At 37.5% G+C, this 10,627-nt stretch overlaps 1 protein-coding gene and 1 long non-coding RNA gene across 3 annotated transcripts in view; both read right to left on the bottom strand.

Moving 5' to 3' along the window:
* Nucleotides 1-8,017, bottom strand: part of LOC116696145 (cAMP-specific 3',5'-cyclic phosphodiesterase 4C) — an 81,825-nt gene extending 73,808 nt beyond the window's left edge. The window contains exon 1 of one of the 2 annotated variants that reach the window (XM_032526909.1): nucleotides 7,693-8,017. In XM_032526909.1, the coding sequence (XP_032382800.1) occupies nucleotides 7,693-7,895 (203 nt within the window). In that variant the 5' untranslated portion in view covers nucleotides 7,896-8,017. The remainder of the gene's footprint in view (nucleotides 1-7,692) is intronic. The other variant, XM_032526912.1, reaches the window with a different exon arrangement.
* Nucleotides 8,018-8,458: 441 nt separating this feature from the next.
* LOC116696149 (uncharacterized) overlaps nucleotides 8,459-10,627 on the bottom strand; it is a 17,658-nt gene continuing 15,489 nt past the window's right edge. The window contains exon 3 of the long non-coding RNA XR_004333635.1: nucleotides 8,459-8,471. This is a non-coding gene — a long non-coding RNA (uncharacterized LOC116696149). The remainder of the gene's footprint in view (nucleotides 8,472-10,627) is intronic.

Raw genomic sequence — 10,627 nt, 5'->3', positions numbered from 1 at the left:
GTTGCAAACTGGGATGTAATCAATGACAAAACAATGGCATGTGGCAGAAAAAATGTTGTATTACATTTACTGTAATACAACAATAAAAAAAAGAAAAAAGAATCAAGGTTTGTATCAAATCATGGGTAAAAAATCGTGAACCGAACCATAGTTTGGTGTATCGTTACAGCCCTAGTTAGCCCAAGTATTAGATGTTCTTGGGACTCGTATGACTAAAATGCCACCACTATATGAGGAATGAACTACAATAGAAATATGAAAAAACAAAGATGTCTGTGATACCAGAAAGGGGCAGTGTCCACTTTACAAGGATTTTATCTGTCTATTTCCTTTCAGGCTCTTAGATGTCAGACCAACAACGCAGTGCATTTCAGTGAGTTAAGAGTATCTGGTTGTTTTTCTAGGAGAATAATTAAACCTCATCTGATTTACATTTTGATTGTGTTGCTTTGTTGTCAGCAAAGAGAAATCAAGGGGAGGAGAAGCAAAGTCTCTGCCATGCTAAAGAGGATGAATTACATTATTACACATCTTTATTCTCTTTAAAGAAACTTAATGGCCTAATATAACAAGAGGTGGGCCTACATCTTGACTTCTTAAGACATTTTAATTCAGAGTATGGTCGGTTTTCATTCATTGTGTATTACTGGTGGAACTGTACATGTAGATACTGCATGTATACATGTGCTGTATCTGTATAGTATACACACTATGTACTGTTTATGAAGTAACAATTTAATGCAATTCAATGCACACATGATGGAATAGAAAACATACTGTAAATTGACACAAGGCCGACAATTAAATATGAATATGTAAAGCCTCATACAATAACATTTATTTATTTTTTATAAGTCAACTCCAAAGATACTGAATATTGGTATTTAATATGGTGGCAGGCTTTATAAACCCATATATTGTGACCTACTACATAATGACTCCTTCAATAACTATTGTCACTTCCTTGCTACTACAATATGAAACCAAAAATAGTATTGTGTTGAGTTTTTCCAGCTTGTCTTCAACCTGTCGCCTGTTTGAAAGCAGTCTCCAGAGTCTTGACTAATTGTGACTGGCTAACAGCCCAGATAACAAAAAACAAACTCAGAGACTGAACACTGTCTCCATGGACCACTCTGATTGTCTTCAGCTGACAGTCTGGAGCACGGGGGCAGGCTGCTTCGTGTTTCTCCTGTCAACTTTTCAATAAACCGCAATGATAATAAATCAATGTCCTGGCCACTGGACACTCATCTTCACCTTTTACAATCACAACTCTGTTTCTGACCTCTCAAAGGGAGTACCTGACTGACTTCACTCATAACAAGAGCACTATTGACTATAACATTTTTCATTAGGGCAGTATAAAGTGTGATTTTACTAACTGTGATAGCACTGGCTGTTCTCAGAAACTAAAGGAAATATACAGTACATCAAATCTAGTGAGAGGACAGGAAGGGAAAGCTGCATACTCATAGCTCCAATGCAATCCGTATATTTTTAGTTAAAGAAATCCATCTGTGCTGATTTCTAAACCAGGAATTTGATAAGATAAAAGCAGTATCATTTTCATCTCATGAAGCTCCGGAACCAGAAATATTGAAAGTGGAAAGGCCATCCACTTGGAATACATGACCACAATGCAGACCTCACAGCATGAGAACATCCTGTGATGAAAAGCCACCAGAGTTTTCCATTTAAGAGCCTATATGCCTCCATTGCCGGTAGTTGTTGACAGTGAAACTATTTGATAATTCATTGCAATTCAGCTTGGAGAGCAACCTTCAACCTATACTCATATCTGAAAGGCGATTCACTTTGTCATGTGCATCTATGTGCATCTTTGCCAGCTCATTCTGTGACATTCATGAGCCTGTCAGCATGCCCCAGGATACACATGTAGAAAACATACAGAATTGGACGCAGTTCAAGTGAATTGTAAATTAGCACTAGGATCATTTATATTGTGCTAAGACTCAGGAAATAAAGTTGAATATAAGCTTTGACATTATTGTCAACAGAAAAGAATTTTTCACAAGGAATACCTTAGGAGAAGAAAGATCTGCTGATTCTCTTTCAAATTATAGTAATAAAAGAAAACAATGCTAGACACAAGCACTGCAATGTTAAATACCTGTAAATACCTTCACTAACGTTGATCTCTTCCAGTCTGTAATAGGGTTGGAAGATGTCTACCAAATTGGCATACGACGATGTCCACAGTGAAACATCAAAATGGGCGATGACATTATCGACATTATAGATTTATTATAATGAAGATTTTATATATAAATTTTAAATATATATATATATATATATATATATATATATATATATATATATATATACACACATAAAACAGAGGGAGCTTTATTACCATTTTATATTGTATCTTACATACATTGACGTGAGTCAGGTATTCTGGGCTAAAAAAAAACAAATTGTATTCATCAAAGAATACATAAAAGCAGTGTTGTTGTGGTGGCTATAAAGCTGGCTGACTCATTGCTTTTACTCCTACCAACAGCCTAACTTGTTTTTAGTCAGCGCATACGGCATTCACACTGGCAGGATTCTAGATAGTGTCTGTAAATAACTGACGTGATATAGTCAAGGTGGCGCGTTGACTGTGAGGACGAAGGAAAGCCTTGAATAGCAGCTGCAGTTTTTCAATGCCCATTCAACTCTACAAAGGCTGATCTTAGTGAACTCAGACCATCCATTTGTATTTTTGTTTGTTTACACACACACACACACACACACACACACACACACACACACACACACACACACACACACACACCTCACTGCTAGTGCATGTATATTCTTCTATTTTATTATGATTTTTATGCATAAAATGTGAGGTCTGATGTATTAATGACATCAATGTAGAATTCCCATTATTTTTGTTTATAGAATTTTAATTTATTGAATGTATGATCTGTATCATCTTTACTTGATTTATTGGTAAAACTGTGACCCTAAAGAATATCTTTGTCCCACCTCAAAATCAATTTATTTTAACCCTATAATTTCAGTTTGAACAGCACTAAAAAGTTTGAATTCTAATATTGTGAATAAAATAGGTTTATTCAGACCTTACTGCTTTATTCAAACATTTAGAACAGATCTGGTATTTTTATCTCAACTGTTTACATTAATGTTAGGAAGTGATTCATATATAATCCGTGTGAAAAAACCTCATCCCTGAGGTGATCTACACGTGTAAATTTAATGCAAAAAAATGCTTCATGCATGACCTGTGTGTAGACATTTAATCAAAGACATAAACTATTTATCGGGACCCATTTACTCAGTCATTGAAATGAATGAAATTCCAGTGCAAGCGTTTGAAGGTTGAAGGTGAGAGGTGACAAAGGGGCAAAAGCAAGAGTCATATCCTGAGACTTGTGTGTGACAAAAACAAAATGTTTGCCTAATCTGATTCTAACTGCTCATTGCAGTCACATGAATTGGAAAAGCATCAGACTTTTGTCGTTTTTACAGAAGGTTAAATGTCAAGACCAGACACGCTGTGCGGTAGGTTTATTTTCAGAGTCTTTCTTCCTTGTTAAAGACATAATGACCCAGGAATGTCATACAAAAACATTAAAGATGCATTCTGGATGATCAGATAGTCATCTGCTGCCCCCAAACTTTGGAACTCACTACCCCCCTCACTTCGGCATACTGGACTACCTTACAGAATTTAGCACTGCTCTTACGCATGCTTTACTGCTCTTTATACTCAAGCCGTTGAAAGCCCTATGTGTCTCATGCAGACGCTAAAGAGTGCCTTGTACGTTGGTCTCAAAAGCTGTATTATTTGACAAGCTGAGAGTGAGAACTGGTTAGCATGCCACATAACTGCATTGACGATATTAGAATGTCACTCGCTTATCCCTACCCATGCTTTCAGCGGTCGAAAATAAAAAGGTAAAAATGCCAAAAACAAAAATTCTCTCTAATGCCGTTTCTCCCCTGCATGGTATCAACTTGACTCGACTTTTTTTGGTTTTGCATTACAAAAGAATGATCTGGTACCTGCTGACAGGTACTTTTAGTACCACCTCAGTCGAGGTTCCAAGTGAGCTGAGGCAATACCAAAAGGAGACGTGAAAATCTGCAGACTACTGATTGGTCAGAGAGAAATTTCTCTAATCACTGCGTCATCATTGCGAACGGCAGGTGGGGGTGTCCTGCCGTATTTAAGTAGTTTATCCAGTGGTGGGTTTTTTTGCTGCCTCCAGCTTCTTTTGAAACTAAATTTGTCTTCTGGCTGTGGCCACAGCCACATGCCGAGAATACAAAAAAAACACACACCTTCGACGTTCTGTGTGTGTGTGTGTGTGTGTGTGTGTGTGTGTATGTGTGTGTGTGTTGTGTTAGATCACGGAAGTTTCCTGCTATGACAACCAGCCACGGCTTGCCTCACGCATGAGGCGGTGTTAATCTGCAATGGAAAAAAGAAGGCCGGGGCACGCGGCCGAGTCGAGCTGAGTCGAGGAGGTACCATTTATGGGAAAACGCCATAAATGTGTACCCAAGACCAAATGTAACAGAGGGCTGCCAAAACTATTTCAGAAGAAGAAGGTTAACACACATTGGACAACAAAATCCACTTGTAGCAATCTCAAAGGAAATAAACGGCAATTTGCAGATCCAAGCAGAACATATCAAAATAGACAAGGTGTTTACTGTCTGTTTTAAAGAATGTATTAATTACAAGAGGGTGTGCAGAAAAAATGTCCCGGTGTTACCCGTGCTGTCAAGTGTAAACATAATCCAGGTACATTTTAAGTAACTCAATACAAAAACTAAATACTGTATACAAGATACACGTTAATGCTAATACTGATATACACCATATGCAGAGTCAATGCTTAACTGGTGTCAAGACTACAAAAAACAAAAACAAAAACTCCTTGGTGATTATTATTAGGTCCACCATCAGGGGACAAAAACAGCACTTCAGCATGTGTGTGAAAAGCCTTTGAGGTGAGACGATCCGCAGCATTGCTTGTTGACAGTAAGCTGCATCTGGGGAGTAGAGCTGCACTGACAGAAGTTTTCATGCCTGTTAAACTCAACGCCAATTATGATTTATTGTTTTTTACATTCAAGCTTTCTGTTTCTTATTTGTAGGAAACACATATACATTATACAAATGTGGAGGATCAGTGTATGCCACTAACATTCTGTAAAGTAGGACACATAAACATGATGCATGATGCAACGTGAGCATTGCCACAGCAGTAACGCTGTTTGTGTGGACACCACACGTGTTCGGCTCAGCAAGGTAAAAGTGGACGATGTGGCCCTCGCAGAACCGATAGGGTGAAATATGTTGCACATTGCCAGTCAATAAGCTAAATAATATAGTTAATTCATTCACTATTCAACTCTCTATTTTAATACTAGTTTACAATGTTGTTTAGAATAGCTAATTAAATAAATTGTGCTACATGATAAATCGAAGGCAACAAATAGATCTCATGATCAGTGATAGGTATCCATGTTCCACAAAGAATAAATTTTACCAAGACTTATGCCACTGTTATGCAAAAATATTAATTTTAGTGTTTTCTGCTGTTCTCTGTTATTGTACATATTTTCAAAATCCTCAATCCCAAAAGCAACTCTGTTTTGTAAAATAATACAAAAAAGGGAACGCACAAACACCAACCATCAACCTTTTCCTTGGCCGTGCTCTGGCACGAATGGGTAAGGAATGACAGACTGAAGCAGATGGAGTCTGAGCCCTCTGTCAGCCTGACTGATGAGGTTTAGAGAGCCGTTTAGTGTTAGCTATTCACATCTCCTCCATCATCCCTTGAAGTGTATGTAGTAAGACCTAAAGCCCGCCTGGAGAACGGGTAGGAAGCCTCTAGAGGAGACACCCACTCAGTCACATTGTGGTATTTCATGGACTTTTAGTTCAAACCCCTGCCAGTACCAGGATTATAATAACAGTTTCTTTATTTATTTTGTTACATGTTGAGAATCTTAATAATTTCAATAATCATTTTTTTGCAAGAATGCAATAGAACAGCAGGACAGAAAGAACATATTATATATATATATATATATATATATATATATATATATATATATATATTGTAAGGTCTGTAGAGTAAGATTAAGTAATGAGTAACCACAGATTCTGAACATACTGGGATTGGAGAAAAAAAACAACGCTCTGGGTTGTTTGCATTTCTTTAAAACAATCACAATCATCTTGGGTTGTGCTAAGCAACAGTGCCTCTGCAAAACAGTATCAGGAAGGAACTTATTCTGATGCAACATTTGCAACCCACAAAAGAAATTGCCACATGCAATATGAAACAAAGTTAACTGTTCACACAACACTGTAACATAATCTATTTAAATTAGCTGGATACATAGTTACACGCAATTTGCTCTTATCAGTCTAGGCTACTTTACTAGTGTGTAGGCTACTTTGTTCATAGCATATCCCCGCCAACTGGTCCCAAAATGTCCCATTTAGATAACAAATACTGTAAACATATTCTTTGTAAATCTTAACAATCATTCTCCAAAACAACCAAGCAGACCTGCTTTGTTGCAAGATGATTTTTTTTCAAAACTTGCCATTTTCAGTGTGTGGCTTGCAAGCTCAAAGTTTGAATTGTTCGTATTTAAGGGATTTTGAGAACTCCTACGTGTGGCTAACCCACGAATGTCAGGCTTTATAAGGAGGTATTGGAAATGTTGTGATATAAATGGAAAAACGCTGTTCTAGCTATAATAATGGCAGAATCATCCACAGTACATGATATTTCAATAACTGCTTCATACATGCTTCACGATGACGGCAATTAACAGTTAACAGACATTCACAAAGACGTATAGCCCTGCAACAATCTGTTTAAAATAACACCTTTTGGAAGTACCATTCATGATATATAGTAAAATATTAGAGTTGTGGGAAGTTTACATGGCTCAAACTGTATGTTTCCTTCATCCCCCCATGCTGTTTCCTTTTCCTTCAGAAACATTAAATGAAACGTTACGCACGGCCCACTTTTGCTGTAATAATTCCTGAACAGTTTTGTTCAAAGCTGAAAATGCAACTGTTTTTGATAGATGACACGTGTAGGTTGCTTGTAACAAAATATTAGCTTTTAGTGCGATTAAAAATTGTTTCAACTGTCCTGCCTCTCCTCTAATTCATTCATTTTTCCTTGGGGGGGGATTAGTGCAAATTAAGTACAAATCCTGAATAACTTTCAAAACCAGAAATAAAAAATACTGTTTAATGTGCTTCTGATGTGGAGAATCTCTTGCAATTAAGCAGACATAAATAACTAGACTATAGCCTATTGTCGGTCTTATAAGACTTTGCCATAGCCATGGTTGTTCTGTCCTTCTAAATAATCATAGGCTACTCAACGTGGAAAATAAATGGTGAGCAGCCCCAGTGAGCTTGAGCTACATCTTTGTTATTAACATCGGGTAATTCAGCAAATTGTACCGAATAACATAACAAACTGTCAGTCATCAATCATTGCTCCAGTTGACCCGTTAACACTAAGGTTATAACGGTAACTCCGTTAGAAGTTTGGGACTCTCCATACAGCTACTACGTCTATAGAAATCTTAACTTGAATAAACAAATAAGTGGATTTAACATGTGGTGAGTTCAGACACTTTAGACGGGAAAGAGGTTACCGTTTCACCGGGGAGGGCCAGGACATGCGGGGTTTCTTCAGCCCGGGTCGCAGCTTCTCCAGAGTCCGGTTGCGGCAGAGGTAGCGCTCGTTGTCCGAGTTGAAGCGCTGTTTGATCCGTATGTGAGTCCTGGGTTGTCGCCACAGATGTTTGGGCGGCTTGGCAAGTCCTGCTCCCTCTCTGCTCAACGTGGTACACTCCATTTTCTACTTTAGTTTGTTTTTTCTTGTTTTCAATCGGGTTTTGAATGACGAAAAGCGTTGAGAAACGGGCTGTCTGCGAGTTTGAGGAGGAAACCCCGCGCTTTAAAGGACACAGAGCTGCGCGCGCGGCATGGTGGCTGCTGTCCACAAGTCAGAGTGCTGAAACAACTCTCAGCCTCAGTCTATATCAACTCTCTCTCTCTCCCTCTTCCCTCCTTCACTCTCTAGCATTCTCTCCTTTTATAGTCTCTCTAATCTCACGTTCCTCATCTCGCACTCTGCCTATCTACATCATTTTCATTCCTGCTCTTTCCATCTGTTTCTCGTCCAGCTTCTCGTCATCAGTATTCAGCAAAAATCAACACAAATAAACATGTACCTACAGTATTTCAACTGTGAGCTGTTGGTAGGCTATTGTCATTCGTATCTGACAGAACAACACTTCTTTGTATATCAAGTATTAATAATTTATGGCCTTTTCTTTGTTTATTTGACAAATGTTCTTATTATTGTTATTTTGTTGTCTTTTTACTGTCTTTTTAATCTATTTTTTAATTTCTTTTTCTCTTGCTAAAACTGCTGCTGGAATTTTCAATTTCCTTGCAGGAGTCATCCCAAAAGGATCAATAAAGAGAAGTCTAAGTCTAAGTCTAAGTTGTGAAACAATGGCCGATTAATCAATAAGTAAAATGAATGGGCAATTATTTTAATAATATAAGAAAATAGTCTTAACGGGGAAATGGCAGCCTAGATGTACTTTCTTAAATGTAAGGATTTACTGATTATCGTTGGTTTGTACTATTGTTGGAAATGTGGTTGATTGGTTTCGGACAAAATGAAGAAAGTAAGGATTAGTGGGGTTCAGGAAAAGTACATCAAGCGTGTTCTTTTTCACTAGGATTTCTTTCCAGGGAGTCCAGAATAAATAAACTATAAACAAGCAGTCTGATGATCAAGTGTAGTATAGTGTCCAGATTGCAGTTCACATTTAAATGCCTGTAGGCTCGTTTGTTTCCTTGTAAACCTAATTTGAATTGATTTCAGATAGTGGCACCATATAAAACTCTTACATTCAGCAATTTTGGCAGGGATGAGGTAACTTTGCCCAAAAGTCCTGCTGACTTTGTGCAACCATCAGGATCTAATAATGGAGACTATCTGAATATTTCTGTCAATTATTGGAGGGCAATTACAGTTTGTAGAGCATAATAGCTATGATATAACACTTTTTTTGCTAATTGCTAATGTTAAAACCCCTGCCAGTACCATGATTAAAATTACGGTTTCTTTATTTTGTTACATGTTGAGAATCTTAATAATTTGAATGATCAAGAGAACTAATTATTCTGTAATTGCATGTTGCTTTGCAAGAATGCAATAGTACAGCAGGACAGAAGGAATGTTTACTAGGCTATATGACACAAATGTAGGTATTGTATTTTTAGTATTTAAAAAAAAATTGATTTCTTATTAGACATTTTGTAACTTTTGGTCATCATTAGGCATAGTTTTATGTCCAGTACTGTTTGTTTTACTAGGTTACAGTATGTATTATTTAATGAGTAGCCTACAATACCATACCTTTATTACCTGCTGGAAAATTTGACTATATGTTTTAAATTCAGTTTGATTAGCATGACAGGAAAGGAACTTATGTGTTCACCAAGCCTTGTGGTCATCAGTCTAAAGAAAAAATATTGGGCTAAATCATTAGCTAACAAGCTGTTCATTCAAAAAAGGTTTTCACTCTGATGAATGAAAAAATCCTTATTACAATATGTTATATTCACCCCTCTATTAAATGTCTGGACAGCACACACATAGGCCTACATTACATTTGAAAATGTTTAAGCATGAATACTATACTTTTTTATATGAGCAAAAAACAGCACACACCACACACACACCACACACGCACACAGAAACATGAGTGAAAGTGTGTGTTGTGTGTGTGTTGTGTGTGTGTGTGTGTGTGTGTGTGTGTGTGTGTGTGTGTGTGTGTGTGTGTGTTTGCATGCAGCGCTGTTAACTTTGTTGTCACTCAGAAAGCTTCAGCTGTTCAGACAGAAATCCTGCTGTTTCCTCGGTGTCTAACTGGTCCGAACCAAACATAGTGATACAAAAAGGGGAATCATAGCTAATGAACTGAGGTAACTCCTCCCATTAACCTTAGAGAGACAAAGCGAGAGAGAAAGAAAAAATAAGGGCTTCTGTAGTCTATGGAAACAAGTGTAATTACTGGATTTCCTGTCTTTTTAACCAGTTATTTTGCTTCTTTTCCATCACACTGACTGATCAACCAACTAAAATTGATGATGAAGGCCAACAGATGCTCCAAATCACAACCAAACACAGCAGAACAACAACCGCTCTCATGATGAATTACAAGAAAAAACATCTATCCTTTTTAGAAGTAAATATGCTGCATGAATATCAACAGACACCTTAAAAGCTCTCAAACAATGCAGGAGTGGTACTAACAGGCACCAGTATTACAAAAGCATAACCGACATCAAGAGCGCTTAATCTGCATAATATGCCCAGTATGTGATATGAAAAACCAACAACATAAAAACACACCGTTGCAAAGCAGCGTTTTGATTGTGTTTCATCAATTAATAGAAGGAAAGAAGTGTGTATGAGTGTCACTGACCTCTGCTCATCATGACTAGCTAGTGCTCGTCTGTAGAGAAATTCCAGACGGTCCAGAGGCAGACTGGGTGTTATAGACG

This window comes from Etheostoma spectabile, chromosome 9, assembly GCF_008692095.1.
Source record: "Etheostoma spectabile isolate EspeVRDwgs_2016 chromosome 9, UIUC_Espe_1.0, whole genome shotgun sequence".
NCBI classification, from domain to species: Eukaryota; Metazoa; Chordata; class Actinopteri; order Perciformes; family Percidae; genus Etheostoma; species Etheostoma spectabile.
This window is presented reverse-complemented; position numbering and strand designations above follow the sequence as displayed.